The sequence below is a fragment of the Camelus bactrianus genome, chromosome 12 (assembly GCF_048773025.1).
Source record: "Camelus bactrianus isolate YW-2024 breed Bactrian camel chromosome 12, ASM4877302v1, whole genome shotgun sequence".
In the NCBI taxonomy this organism is placed as follows: domain Eukaryota; kingdom Metazoa; phylum Chordata; class Mammalia; order Artiodactyla; family Camelidae; genus Camelus; species Camelus bactrianus.
Window position 1 is genome coordinate 38,881,068 of NC_133550.1, and position 15,219 is coordinate 38,896,286.

At 33.2% G+C, this 15,219-nt stretch overlaps 1 protein-coding gene and 1 long non-coding RNA gene across 3 annotated transcripts in view; one reads left to right on the forward strand and one right to left on the reverse strand.

Moving 5' to 3' along the window:
- Positions 1 to 12,323, forward strand: part of NTN4 (netrin 4) — a 104,192-nt gene extending 91,869 nt beyond the window's left edge. For both annotated transcript variants that reach the window (XM_045522431.2, XM_010962751.3), the window contains 3 exons: positions 2,598 to 2,666; positions 5,837 to 6,007; positions 10,892 to 12,323. In XM_045522431.2, coding sequence (XP_045378387.2) covers positions 2,598 to 2,666; positions 5,837 to 6,007; positions 10,892 to 11,028 — 377 coding nt within the window. In that variant the 3' untranslated portion in view covers positions 11,029 to 12,323. The remainder of the gene's footprint in view (positions 1 to 2,597; positions 2,667 to 5,836; positions 6,008 to 10,891) is intronic.
- LOC105075012 (uncharacterized) overlaps positions 1 to 15,219 on the reverse strand; it is a 165,447-nt gene that overhangs the window by 88,414 nt on the left and 61,814 nt on the right. The gene's annotated exons all lie outside the window — the stretch shown is intronic.

The window sequence follows — 15,219 nt, forward strand, 5'->3', positions numbered from 1 at the left end:
GGGATATCCACTTAGGTTACTGCAATTTCCAAATGAGCAATCCTCTGCTTTGTTTAGATGGTAAGCAGTATTACTGAACAAATCACAACAGCTCACTTTAAGCACCTTTGATGTATCTTTCTCACTTTTTAATTCCTCTGGGATTTTCCACTTGCAAATCTCATTCTCTGATTTCTCAGGAAACTTTAGGTTGAGTCAATATGTCAATAGTTTCCACATCACTATGTCCCTCTACCTGATCTCACCAGAATCATACTCATTTCCACTCAAATATTTGTTAGCATCTCTAATTCATTATATTCTCCTTGTACTAGAACTCTGTTGTTTTTTTGCCTGATCAGATCCATTTCCCCTTTTTTCCTGCTATTTCCGTGGTAGCTCAATCCAATTCTTCTTTGGGGAGCCACTCTTCCCCCACTTAATACAGTCTTGGAGACGCAATCAGATGCTCTCCCCCTGGAATTTAAACCTTGAGCTGAACGTGACAAAGTCTGAAAATGATTAGAGTTCATGACTCCAATGGCAAAATCATAAAAGAGACTCTGGAGCGCTCTTGCTTCTTGTCCTTTCAGAGTTCTGGTTCTTTGGCTTTTTCGCCTATGAGCTACTCAGTATCCTTTCAATAATTAAGTTAGACAATTACTACCTTAAAAACCTTAAATTATACACCCCTAAAATGCTCTACTTCTCCTAACTTCCCAATTTCTGTTAGTGAAACTAAAATCCTCTCTGTCACCTTGGCTTCAGGTACATTTTTATGCTTCCTCTTCCCTTGCCCTTATCCAATTCATTGACAGGATTTGTAGACCCTAACTCTGCAGCATCCCTTGATATGTCTTCCTATCTACACCCACGACCACCTCTCAGACCCACATTCCATCAGCCTTAGAAAGACAGTAGAGTGGAAAGATCAGAGGCTTCAGATTCTTTCAAACCCAGGCTTAAAATCTGGCTTTTCTACTTGTCAGCTATGCTGCCATGGATAAGCTAATTAACTTCTCTGAGCCTTCATTCTTTTCATTTATTAATAATACCTATTTGATAAGCTTATTATAAATATTAAATAAAATCACATGGATAAAATTCCTTACAAAGTTTATGGCTTATAGTTGATACTCAATTTAGTTAACTGTGTTACCAATTTCACTAGCCTCTAACGGGTCCTTGCCTCCATTTTTTTTCCAATTCCATTAGTTTTGGTACAGTAATGCCTGATTAATTTTCATATATATATGATTTCATATATATATATGATTTTTTAAATTCATGTAACTTCTTTTAGCTGATAGCTTTGAAAATTCCCCTTTATCTAACATATTAAATTCAAGCCCAAACTGCTTATCAACCAAGGTCTTCCATGATATCTTCCACTATTCTCAACTCAGTCTGTATCCAGGATAAACAGAGTGACTGAATATTCCATGAACACATCTGCCCTTTCTCTCTTACATTTCTGTGCTCATCCTTTTATCTCTGTATTCCTGTCAAATTTCTACTTGTTAAAATCTTAGAAGAGTAAATAAATGTAAAACACTTAAAACAGTGTCTGGCACATAGTGAGTGCTCCTCAGTGAAAGTTACCTACTGCTATCCCACTCAATGCTTATAAAATGCAATGTGTGAAGGCAGAAGAAGAGGGGTTAGAGAAGGACTAAAATTATATCTAATTATTAAATCAGTAAGACTGAAAATCCTATCTATTCTGGGCTCTAAGAATATAAAGATGAATAAAACATAACCATTGTCCTCAAGGATCACAGTCTGGAGAGGAAACAGATACATAAATAAGTATAAGGTTGCTGTTATAGACTATGTACAAAGGCGTTCTGAAAGTCTTCCACAAGGGTCTGGCTAATCTTTCATATGTAATAATTGTAGTACATAATTTTAACTGCTGGGAGAGAATATCCTAATTATTCAAAGTCCATTTCAATCAGCCATGAAGCCTTTTTTCCATCTTCCCAGACATGTGGCCCTCCTACCCAAGTATATTGTACCTGTCTTAGAAAACTTATCACTGTTTACACACTTGCTTTATTCACTTTACTGAATTATAAGCCTTCAGGCTAGAATTGTATCTTGCTCATCTTTATATACCCTGAAGTACATAGATAGCACCATGTCCTGCGCATAACAGGTGCTTAACAAATATTTTTAAAATTGAATAGCATTACCTTCAAAGGATTGCTCAATTATTTTATTTTATTTAACGTTTATTATGATGAACATTAATAGTAAAAAGACAATTGTCTTTCCTATAGGGTATTCATTCAGTTGTTCCTTTCCATTAGCATGGGATATTAATTCCAGACTATATTTATCATAACATCAATTATAAGCATTAAAATATATCATTGTTTCTACATTTCTGTATTTTCTTAGGTCAATACTTTATTGGATGATAACTAATTCACTTCAAAAAGGTGACTCTATTTCTTTTGAGTAACTTTCCATGGTTTCTTAGTATTTATGAATTATATTATATGAATTACTCAAGCCTTAAAGAGTTATGCCACCTGGTTTTACTTATTTCTTCTCTTTTTTTTTCCACTTTTTTTTCTAAACAACTAACAATACTTTTCATTTACTTTCTGTAGGTAAATGTGAGTGTAAGGAACAGGTGTTAGGAAACTCCAAGGCATTCTGTGGAATGAAATATTCATATGGTGAGTTTGGAGTCCTTGAATGCTTTTAAGAATCTATTCAAACTAAGTACAAAGAGTTTTTTAGGAAATGAGTGGCCTGGTCTATGACATTCTCAATAAATCAAAGCACTAGTCTTATATAATAATAGTAAACACAGTATTCTGGTCTTGATCTAGATTTTTCTAATAGAAATGGTGTTGAATGTTCTGTTGAGAGCAAGAGGCTTTTAGAGGAAAGGCAAGGTTATCCTACTATATGGAAAAGAGGCAAACAACAAAAAGGGGGAAAAATCATGAAACATCATCTTTCTTATGGATGCTTCTTATTTTAAGTAATCTAAAAGGGAAGTCTCTAGACACTTAAATGATTCCTGTGCCAGTTTATCCTATAGTAACACTAAGCAGAAATCAGTTTAAAGCAGTATATTTCACAGCAATTAAAAGGTTAGGCTTTGGGCAAAGCTACAGAAACAATAAAAAGATCGTGGTTTCCAGGGGTTTGGGGAAAGGGAGGGAGGGAGGAATGAATAGCTGGAGCACAAGGGATTTTTTGGGTAATAAAATTATTCTGTATGATACTACAGTGGTCGCTACATATCATTATGCATTTGTCAAAACCCATAGAATGTACAGTATCAAGAGTGAACCCTAATGTAAACTATGGACTTCGATTAATAATAATGTGTCTATATTGGTTCATCAATTGCACCAAATATGCCACACTGATGAGGGATGTTGAGGATAGCGGAGTATATATGTGTGGGTGGGGAGGGCTATGTGCAAACTCTCTGTATTTTCTGCTTAATTCTGCTGTGAACCTGAAATGGCTCTAAAAACTAAAGTCTATTAATTTTTTAAAAACTAATAATTAATTAATTAATTTAAAAAGCTCAGGCTTTGGGCTCAGACCTACATGAGTTTTATTTCTGATTTATTGGGTGGGTAACTTAACCTCTCCAGAGGTTTCATCTTCAACTTTCTCATCTGTAAAATAGGGATGATGCCACCTTCCCCAAAAAGTGAGATTTTTTTCAAAAGCTCAGCTGCTCAGTAAGTGATAGGAGGAAAAAGAGGAAATATATTTGGGAGGCACTGAGACTAGCTCTCTGCCTGAGTCTCTTCCCTGCTCTCTCTATATACACTAGACTCCTCTACCTCTCAAATATCAGGAAAATAAAGTGTATGGACAAATGAAAATGTCAGTGCCCCAAACAGAGAGTGTTGCTATCTTCAAATTCTTTATGTTTATTATTAAGTGTATGAAAGATACCTTATCTTGCCAATGTATTATTGACTAGTGTCTGAGTCTTTTTATTATTCCATAATTTATACAGCTTGAAATATACATTACAACAAAGAGAAATTTTTAAGTCATGATTTCTGAAACCAAGTGTTTAGGTCCTTGATAATACTGTATTTAATCTCATAAAAGATAAAAAAGTAAATATTAAAAACCTCATAAATCTTATCTAAAATTATGTGCATATCTCCCTCCCTTCACCTGCCAATTTGGCTAAATAATAGAAGCAAAAAACTTGAAATGTATGGTGCCCAATAAAGAAAAATCAATTTAGAGGGAATAGTATGTACTATTAAAAGAAGAAAAAAAAAAAAAAAAAAAAGACAAGTTAGTCCAAAGTCAGGCAGTTCAGCAGAAATATCAACTGGTTTTCATTATCACATAGATTCAGTAGCTCTCTGACTGAATTTACCAACAACCACATTAGAATCTTTTAATTCAACTGCATTACTCTCTGCTTAAGAGAACTTAAATGCTTTTAATGATGTCATGAAATACCTTGGTCTTACTATGTGCAGTACACCTATAGACTTGGACAAAATGGTTTCCCCCTCCCCATTCTCTGACTTAATAGAAAAAATACTTGGTTCATTTTATTCTTTTAGCAAATATTTATTGAGCTATAGTAGTGAATAGATAAAGTCCTTGTTCTCTCTGAGCTTACAGTCTAGTAAAAAATAATAGTGAACATTTATTGAGCATTGGCCACATGCGAGGCACTATGCTATGTACCCTACATGCATTTATCTCATGGGGTTCTAGTCCAAACTCTACTTGTAACCAACTAGCCATACAAACTTGGGCAGTTCACTTAATTTCTTAAAACTTGTTTCTTCATACATAAAACAAGACTAGATGAGCTCTTAAGATCCTTTAGAAGTCAAAAATTTGGTGAATCTATAAAGACAAGGCAGCTGCCTAACAGTCATATTCTCAGGATATGGCAGTAGCCAAGATAGGGTTCTCTTATTACACACAATCCTCCACCAACATATAAATGAGCCAGTAAGAACTCTCCTAATAATATAGAACATTGCCTTCTATGTTCCTTAGGTCTATTTTCTTCCCCACCCCACTTTGTTCCATTACTTAATCCCTATCCACATCCATTTCATAGATAATAGAGCATAATAGAATCATGAGTCATATAGAAAACTGAAGCTCTGCTATCACATAAAAGGACAGCCTCCTTAACCTCAGCCAGTTTTCATTTCACACCAAGGGAAGAAAATTAAGTGATCAATAATATTAGTTAATCTCTTTAAATATGTAAAATATATTTTGGCAATAACATTGTGCTCCTTGTCATAACATCACACAAAGCTAGTTATAAGAGTATAATATAGTAAAAATCCAGATAAAAACCAGGATAACAATTTTACTTCCTGTGCATCTTTTTTCTATTTAGGTTTGATAGCTAAATGTGTTTAAGATTTATTTGCAGTAGGCAAATGGCTGATATTCTCATAGAGTGGCATGGAAAGAAACAGCAGTTGAAAATGTATAAGAAAGAAGAGAATAGGTAATATAGATAATGAGATGAAATCAGTGCAAAAATCAATGAGCCTAATGATTTTCTTTCTTTTTATTGAGGTATATGTAGTTGATGTACAACTAATGATTCACAATTTTTAAAGGGTATATTCCATTTGTAATTATTATGATATGTTAGCTATATTCACTGTGTTATACAATATATCCTTGTAGCTTATTTATTTATACATAGTTGTTTGTACCTCTTATCTCCTAATGATTTTTAAAGCAAATTTTCACATTATAATCATTAGTTCACTATTCCACTTTACTCTGAAATGCATCTTTAAGTTGTTCAAAGTTCAAATGATAATATGAAATTCTATGCATTGTGACTTTTGGAATTGTGTTGTTACAGTGCTAAAAATAAAGATTTTATCAGCTCATGATAAAGGATCTCATGCTGAGGTCAATGTGAAGATTAAAAAAGTCTTAAAATCTACCAAATTGAAAATTTTACGAGGAAAGCGGACATTATATCCAGAATCATGGACTAACAGAGGCTGTACTTGTCCAATCCTCAATCCTGGTGAGCATTAGACTTTCCTAGCTTGATATCTACTGTGTCTCTGCTGATTTGCTCCTTATCTTACATTCTCTGAGCCACAACCTAACTAAACTCAGCAAGAGCATCTCTCCTTTTTGCCATGTGAATTCTGGGGAAAAAACCAAATGGAATTCTTTGAACTGACATCAGAACTTTTCTTCTCTTTCACATGCTTTAAAAAGTAAAGTATTTAAAAATCTAGCAATATAATATTCTCTGTCCTAAAAGAGAAGATTCAGACTGATTCCAGGTGCCGGTAGCAAAGAAAGCACTTTCATAAATTTATCTGCCACTAACGTTTTATTGGAAAGCTAGGTCCTGTTACAGTGCCCTGGGTAGAACTTTCTCCCAAAGGAAGTCAAATGTAAAATCCCATGTGTGCAAATAATACTGAATTCATTTTCACTATTGCGTGAGAAGCATCTGTTTCTTCTGGATAGAAAACAACTCTCAAGTTCTCAGCATCTTGTTTTTCATCAAACAATCATTGTGGTTTCAAATTAGAAACAGCAAAGATAAACAAACAACAACAACAACAAGAACTACAGACTCTTAGAGAAACTTGGAGTGGAGGGAAATTTGCACTTTAACATGTTACAGCAAACATGGAGACAAGCAAGTAAGCATGGGATTCTGACCTGTTCACTCTACAAGTTTACTCTTCATAATGAGTCATAAGTTGCTTATCTCTCTGTCTCCCTCATTAAATTTGAGGATGGGATTTAGACTTTTGATCTTACTATCTCTAGTACCTACCATTAGTACCCAAATAATAGTAATATAGTACCCAGATAGTAAGTTCTAGTAAAACAAATAATATATTTTTAAAATCCTCTCTATGTCGCTGTTTATGTAGTTGCCATCTGTGTCTTAATGGCACTGCTGAAACAGGTGCAAAATTTGTGTTCTGGATTTAATTCTTTTCAAATTTAAGTCCAGAAAACCACAGTTACATTAAGAAGAAGTCACTTACGGTCTTTGGTTAATCAATTTGAGAGAAACAAACAGGTAACTGAGTGAGTGAGAGAAAGAGAGAAACTATCAATAAAATATCCCCCTTAACCTAAACAATCTAAACAGTGGCGTAAAACTCGACTTTTTTGACCATTGACTAATCTAATCTCTCAAACTCTTTTATACCTCTCTGTATTCTATTTAATTAATTTAAATCTTAATAAGGAAAATAAAAAGACATTTTAAATAATAAATATGTTTTCAAAGAACAAATGAAGTAATCAGAACCTTGTATTTTAAATACCAGAGACTGAGAGTCATTAATTTAAGTCTGTTTCCCAATGACCTCTGTCTAGGGGGTCTTCTTATAAGCACTTATACTATCTTGGCAAAAGGAAAAAAAAAAAAAATAAAGAACAAAATCCATCCAGTTTTTTAGTAAGACCTTAAAAACAAAAGCTTTGACCATCTGAGCCACCCTCCAGGAAGTGAACTATACTTCCTAATCAGGTTTCTGCCAAACAGAGTGAAAGAATCAACTGAGTTCATCACAAGTGAAAACATAAGCACAGTTATTCAAAGAATTCTTGAAAACATGTTTATTCACTTTGATGAAAAGACTGGAACCTGCCAAAGCAAAACCAGACACTCTTTCATTTCACTTTGTTTTTCCATTTTTACAAGTTCAATAGCTAAGGCCAAAAAAAGCTGATAAGAAAACTCTGAAACCTTACACACCAACTTGCTTCCTTTGCTACTTTTGAAAAGGAGTAATCTAGCTGGCTTCCCTGAAAATTCATTCATTCCTACATTAATACATACAGTTACTCATTCATCAATCATATATTTTAGAACATCAAGACTAGCACTAAAGTATTATATTTTCTTTTTCTATGGATACAAAGTAAACTTTGTGCCCTCAAACTTGTCATAAGGTAGATGTCAAAAGCACAGAGATAGGAAAATAAAATGTAAATGCTAATAAGTGATGGTGCAACGTAATTTTTGACATGATGCTATTCCATAATTTATAGATTTATTGAGCATTATGTTTAGTAGTTTAATTTATATTTATACTTTAAAGTAATGGCAAACTCCTATAATATTTGTTCTGTTTATAATTAGAAGTAAACTCATTTAAAATACTAGACTTAAACACTGAAATTTTCCTAAAAATTATTTATTGGATTTTCAAATGAGGACTTCATTATTTTAGATATGATATAAACAATATCAAGATCACTATGTTTTAACTAATCTGTCAATCAAATATTGGGATTCTTTTTCATGGAGAAGCTACAGTTACTCTTTAAAGAATTTAAATACTTAACAATCCATCTTACATTTGTGCTCTCCAGTGTTTGAAACCCATGTCACTATTTTCCTTTTTTTTCCCCTGTCCCTTTTTTTTGAAAACACCATCATAGCTATTTTTAAGTTTAGGACTGATATCTTTTAATAATCTTTAAAATGACCCTTTTATTATTATAGAAGAAATACATGTACATTATAGACATTTAGGGGAAATTTTTAAATTTTACACTTTTATCCTCCAGAGATCATCTCTGTTAACATCTTACTGCAAATCCTTCCAGATCTTTCTCTGTGCATATGTTTATCGTATTTTTTTAAACCAAAATGAAGTCATAGTATACGCTCCATTCCTTAACCTACTTTATTCAGTTAATGATCTTAACCTTTAATTTTAATTTATTTTCATATACTCTATTACTCAGATCATATTCCAATTTCCCAACTGATCCCAAAATGTCCTTTAGAGCTAGTTTGTCCTTGCCAGTATTCAATCCAGGATCACACACTGTATATGGTTTTTAAGTCCTTCAAATCTCTTATTTAAGCAGTTTCTTTTTAGTGTTGAAGAAATTATTGTTGTTGAAGAAACCAGACCAGGTGCTCTATAAATTATCCTACCTTCTACATTTGTCTGGTTGGTTCTTTGTGGTGTCATTTAGCTTGTCACTCTACTTCCTGTATTTCGTATAATCTTTAAAGAAAAGCTTGATAGACTCAAGATAACATTTTAGCAAGAATTCATTATATATATTGTTGTGTAATACATGCTAAATTACATCACAAGACACATAGCACCTGGATGACCCACCATAAGGGTTGTTAAACTTGACTCTTGGAATAGAGTGATGACAGTCTGATCTCCATTGGGCAGTTTCGTTTTCCCTTTTGAGACTAGAAAATGATGAGTGTGAGTTACTTAGTCACTATGCAAACATCCAGTTTCCTATTAACCATTCATTTAATGATTTTATCACCAATTGGCAATCCCTTCCTGAATGAATAATTTCACTAGAGTTTAAGAAATACTATTTTTCTAATTTTGTCAAATTCTTTTCATTTATTAGTTGACATTATTCTGTAAAGGGACTTTCTCTCCCAACTTGGGCTAGTAGGTTACCATGAAATACAGTTCCCATTATAAAAGCAGGATAAATGTTAAATTCTTTTCTTTTAATTTCCAACTTCCAAAGTAAGGAATGGTTTAAACAGCCATCTCAAGATGATAAGTTAATTTTTCTCTGTATTTCTCTTTTTTGAGTATCATTTTGGAACTTTGGATTTTTGTTGACTCAGTATGTTTCAACATACATATTTATTATAATCTTGGTGCTCAAATGATCACAACTTTGACAAGTTATAACCCTCTCCTGATGGTTCCTGTGTCCTTTTAAATGATCCCCATTAACCTTTGAAAGCTTCCTTGTTTTTTAGAACAATAAGATATTGCCCATGCTAATCTTGTATTTTCCTGCTGTGGGCCTAGAATAAGCATTTCTCTAAGAAGGCTTGTTTTGTTTTGTTTTTAGTGAGATATGTTATTAGGGACCACATTATGTTTGTTACAGGTGTTCATTCTTACTGGGATGAGATTTTTAAAACCATTTCAGTGAATGAACAAGAATATATATATTAAACCATGAGTTTAAATTTATACTTTTCAATTGAATTTTAACATAATCGTGTTTTCTCTTAATGTGAGTTTTAAAGTAAATGTTTCTTTATCTTATATGGGAAAGTTTTATTTTATAAAAATAATTACTTATTTGCTCTATCCTATAATATTACAGAAAACTGTTTCAAAATACCAATATCAATATTACTAGAAACATCAACTGAGGGATATTATCATATTTCTTTTTATTAATGTGTAGATAATGAGACTGTCCTTTCATTTTGTGTGTGTTAGCCAAAATTTTTTATTTGAAGCCTGAAAAGAATTTTGAATTATAGAATCAGCACAAGGTCTGGTCAAGCCTCATCATTTTTTTTTAAGTATATTCCTATATTCCTATATCCTATATTCCAAAATCACATTGACTTTAAATAGGAAATGTGTTATTTTGTATAATCCATAACTCTCTTCCAGTATATCTTCCCAAGTGGTTGTTTCACTTTTATAAAATCCTCCTTAATATACACTAGCACACATAGTGAGTCTCCAAGAAATACTGATTTATAGCAGCAAGTTAAGTACTCATAGAATCCTCACTTCTTTACCATAGAGGGTGGTATAGTAAAGAGTAAAAGCTCTACAATCAGACAGGCCTGAGCTTAAGTCAGAGTGCTGTTTCTTACCCGGAAACACTAAACAAGTTTCTTAATCTTGCCAAGTCTCAGTCTCTTCATTTGTAAAATAAGGAGAGGAGGAAAACAATATCTATTTCATAGGGTAATTTTCAAGATGAAATAATACATTTAAATCACTTAGCACATAATAAATATTTACTAAATATCAGCTGTTATTGCCCATGACTCCCTATTTCAACGATGAATTTTTAAAAAAAAAACCATAAAACATGTATATATAAAACTGCTGAAGTCACATCTCCTCCCTTTCAAATTACGATACTAATGGCCCCTGATTTTGTTCTCTTTTAGGTCTGGAGTACCTTGTAGCAGGACATGAGGATGTAAGAACAGGCAAACTAGTTGTGAATATGAAAAGTTTTGTCCAGCACTGGAAACCATCTCTTGGAAGAAAAGTCATGGATATTTTGAAAAGAGAGTGCAAGTAGCAATAAATGTGTATAACACATAACGGCACTTCTCTATGTACAAAACACAAACTTAATGGAAAGGAGACTTCAAAAATGAAACTGGAATTTTCTTTTAAGTGCCAAAATATATAGAAATGTTCCAGTGCATGGGCCTGTCTAATCTATCTCTTTTGGGCCCCTGTTTTAAATACAGTTTGTTTCATAAAGAGGAATGAAAAATCCTATACTGATACCTGTTTTCTATGGAATTGATTCTAAAAGTCATCACTATTAAGAGCATTTAAATAGCAGTATGATATTTAGCAGTAATCCATTAAGGGCAACGCATCTAACAAGGACTCCTCCCAGCTTCAGATTATGTTATTTACATTTGTGCTACTTGAAGTAATTAATGAGATTTTAAGGAATTCCCAACCCTACTGTCAGAAAAGGTGTTTCTTGAAAAGAGCCTTCTCTTGTGTGAAGTGTGTGAACTTTGGTCTGTGGAGTGTTAAATGGAACCTCTCCATATGTATATAGTATTTCATTGTAAAAAGCACTTTACTACCTACCACTTGTGTTGTGAAAGTTTAGAGATTGCTGTTGACAGAAAGAAAATAAAAGGGCACGTAAGAAAACCTGCTGAAACAGAAGCACTGCCACTACATGTGGAAAAAAGTAACCATATAAAGGAAGTTGTACTATTTAACCTTGAACACCTGGAGAAACTATGTGAAGATGCAACCTGAAAGGAGAATATGTTTGCATGAAGTCTCAGCTTCAGGTTAGAGGTTAGATTCCACATATACCGGCCATGATGAAACTTTTTATAAAAAACTAAACAAGAAGAGACTTTAAAATAAGTGAAAGGAGTTATAAGTGTCGAAATATGCTTGGATGAAGAGGAAATGGACTTTAAATATTAAAAAGCTCATTTATTTGTAATGCACTTGTATACATTTCAAAAATTATTTTAGACACAGAATTTGTTTTATTTTTATGTTTAGTATTTAAACCTGAATATTGAAACAGTTTCCTCCTTGTCTTTATTAACAGTATATGGCCATTCTATTTACTCACTTTTTGACACAGTGTATGTGATAGTTCACCAAATTACAGTTTTTCATTGTTTTTCCTCTTCTGTACCCATGCATAAATAACCACTATATATACCATTTCTTTTGTACTTGAATATACAAAACGCGAACCACAGTGCCATAAGATTAACTTCACATACAGAAAATATTTTTCCTGAGGTCCTGTGGACTTACAAAAATATATATATATTGCTGTTAATTTTTTTATATATGTAATAAAGGAATATGATCTCCTGATTTTTGCCTCAATTCCTGATCAACTCTTTCTTTGAAAAGATTACTGTCTCTTAATGAGGGAACTCAAATCTAATTCCTTAAATTAAGAAAATCAAACAAGGGCCTGGTGTTTCTACTCTATATTTCTGGGGTTTGGGGATGCAGTGGAAGCTAATTCAGATGAATTTAGTTTCTATAGCCGTTGGATGTGAACGTTTTTCATCAGATGCATTGCATGTTATATATTACATTAACTTTTCAACTAATTTAAAAAGTAATAAAAGTTCATTGTTGAAAATATAGAAATCCATAATGAGAAAAAAAATCTATATTCCAACCATTCTGTGATAACAGCTGTTAGCATTTGCGTTTCAATGCTGCTAGACTATTTTCTATGCATAGACATACCTTTCACAGAATTGGAATTATACTATATGTACTCTTGTGAAATCTGCTTTTATAACCTGTAGCATGTCTCTCAGCTTCTAACCAATACCTATCTGGTAGATGAAATGCTATCTTGTAGGCACATTTACAAGCAACTTACAAGATATGTTGGTAAGTATATAATACCAAGAAAATATTTTAAATACATATAATATAGGATTTTCTTAAGCTTCAAAATTGCCAAGTTGCCTTCTTTTTCCATTTCACTTTATAAAAAATAACTATTACCCATCAAAAAGAAGAATACAAATAATGTCTATTTTTTTTAAAGAATAGAAAGATGCTCATAATGTATTATTTAGGGAAAGAAAATTACAGAACAGTACATACAGTATAAGCCCCCAGCCCCAAAACATATTTACAATATATACAGCATTTCAGAAGGTCTGAAAGTTCACCTTTTACATCACCATTTATTTTGCACATGTCTGCATTGCTTGACTTTCTTTCACTGATCACGTACTGCTTTTGTTATTTTTTTTAACCAATCAAAATTTAATCCATTGTTTTTAAAGCATATTCAAGCAAAATCATAACTGAAAGTTTAATTTAGCTAATTTACCAAATTGCTAGACCCCTGCATTCTTTCCAGTCCTTTTGATTAGAATCTTCCTTCAGTACTCTGTCAACACCTTTTCTGGCAACATTTCAAAAAGGTGGTCATTGTTATAATCATTTCTTGATGTCTTAATTCTGAAATCACTTACAGTTCTTCCACTGCAGTTTTAAATTCCTAAGAGCATTATTGGCTTCCAAAGTGGGGGGAAAAAAAAAAAGGAAAGAAAGGAAGAAAGAAAGGAAGAAAGGAAGGAAGGAAGGAAGAAAGGAAGAAAGGAAGGAAGGAAGAAAGGAAGGAAGAAAGAAAAGAAAAGAAAAAAAGAAAGAAAAGAAAGAAAGAAAGAGAAAGAAAGAAAGAAAGAAAGAAAGAGAGAGAGAAAGAAAGAAAGAGAGAGAGAAAGAAAAAGAAAGAAAGAAACCAACCCTATGTTTCCCATTTGTAAAAGTAAACAACAAAATGAAGTGAGAGCAAGCCATCCCATGCCCCATTCCCATTCCACCATTCCACCACACTTCTGTACACTTTCTCATCTTTGGCATCTTTCAAAATAACCATCATGATACCAAGGCAACAGAATATATAAAACTTCCATCTATGGCTTCAGATGAACATGAATATTTCTTTCAAGAGCTAGTGGGAAAGTCTCTGCCCTCAGAGCTTTAACTCCTTGTACTTTGGGCTTTATCAGTCGTCAGATCAGCTGCATAATCTCTACATACCTATCTGTATAATTTGCCTGAGGTCAACCCACTCTGTGCCCTCTTATTACATCACTTTCTCCATAGAGGAATGTTACTAATATTTAGTCTTTGATGCAATGGAAATTCTCAATAATAGGATAATCTTTTAATAGTGTCTACTAAATGAGGTGAAATCTGTGGGGATGTGACCATGAGTCCAAAAAGCAGTATCCATCTGGCTATGTTACACAGAGAGCAAGGCCTGTTACGGGTAAACATAGGTTTTTGGGATACTCTGGGTTATTGCAGAACAAATCCTTTTCTAAATGATTAGAGACTTATCAACTCTGAAGGGTGGGAAAAAGAACCTTGAGAATTCCTTGTGCAGGCTGTCCCTGTGCCACTCCCTTGGAATGCCTGAGAACAGGGAGCTTGAGCACTGCCTTGGCTGCTGAGAGTTTTGTCAGAGGCCCCAGGACTGAATTGCTTTTGTGTTCATTGTTTCAATGATAAGCAGTCCCCTAACCTAACTTTATCAAAGAGCCAAAGTTACTCACAGCTTATTTCCCACAGCTTGGAAGGAAAATATTTATGAACAACCTCAGTTTTGCAAAGGAGATTGGTATGATAAAAATGGAACAGAAGTAAAGGGGTGTGCCTTGCATGACTGATTTTTTTTTTAAAAATCTCTCAGAGAATGACTTGTCTGAGAACACTTTTTGAAAAACGATGCCCTTGTTCCTGGCTTTCCTACACTTCCACCATAGAGATTTAAACATTTCTCTACTTTTTGAGCATTACTGACTGTGTTTAAGACCTGCAATATTTTAAATGACAAATTCTCAGCTTTAATATTAGTCAGTTCATACATGCTGAATAACGAAAAAAGAAGAATGCTAATTATGAGAGAGAAAGAAATATGCACTGAGCCAAAATAGGTATTTCCAGAATTGAGATGCATGTTCTGTTAAGAGAGGGCTTTAGTAAATGGTGAATACATTGCTACTTTCTTAATATGTAGTCATAGGTGGGTAACTTCCAAAGTGTGATCATTAGTAATGAATTAATTTATAAATCCAAGAATATCCAAGATTTATGGATGATCAAATCATAATGCACTTATCTGAATAAAGGGGATGGCAGCCAGGCAGAGAATCCTGCTTCCCAGAAAGAAAAATAACCACCATCAGCAAATTTTCATTGTGAGCAAAATAGTCTGCCCAGAAACTTC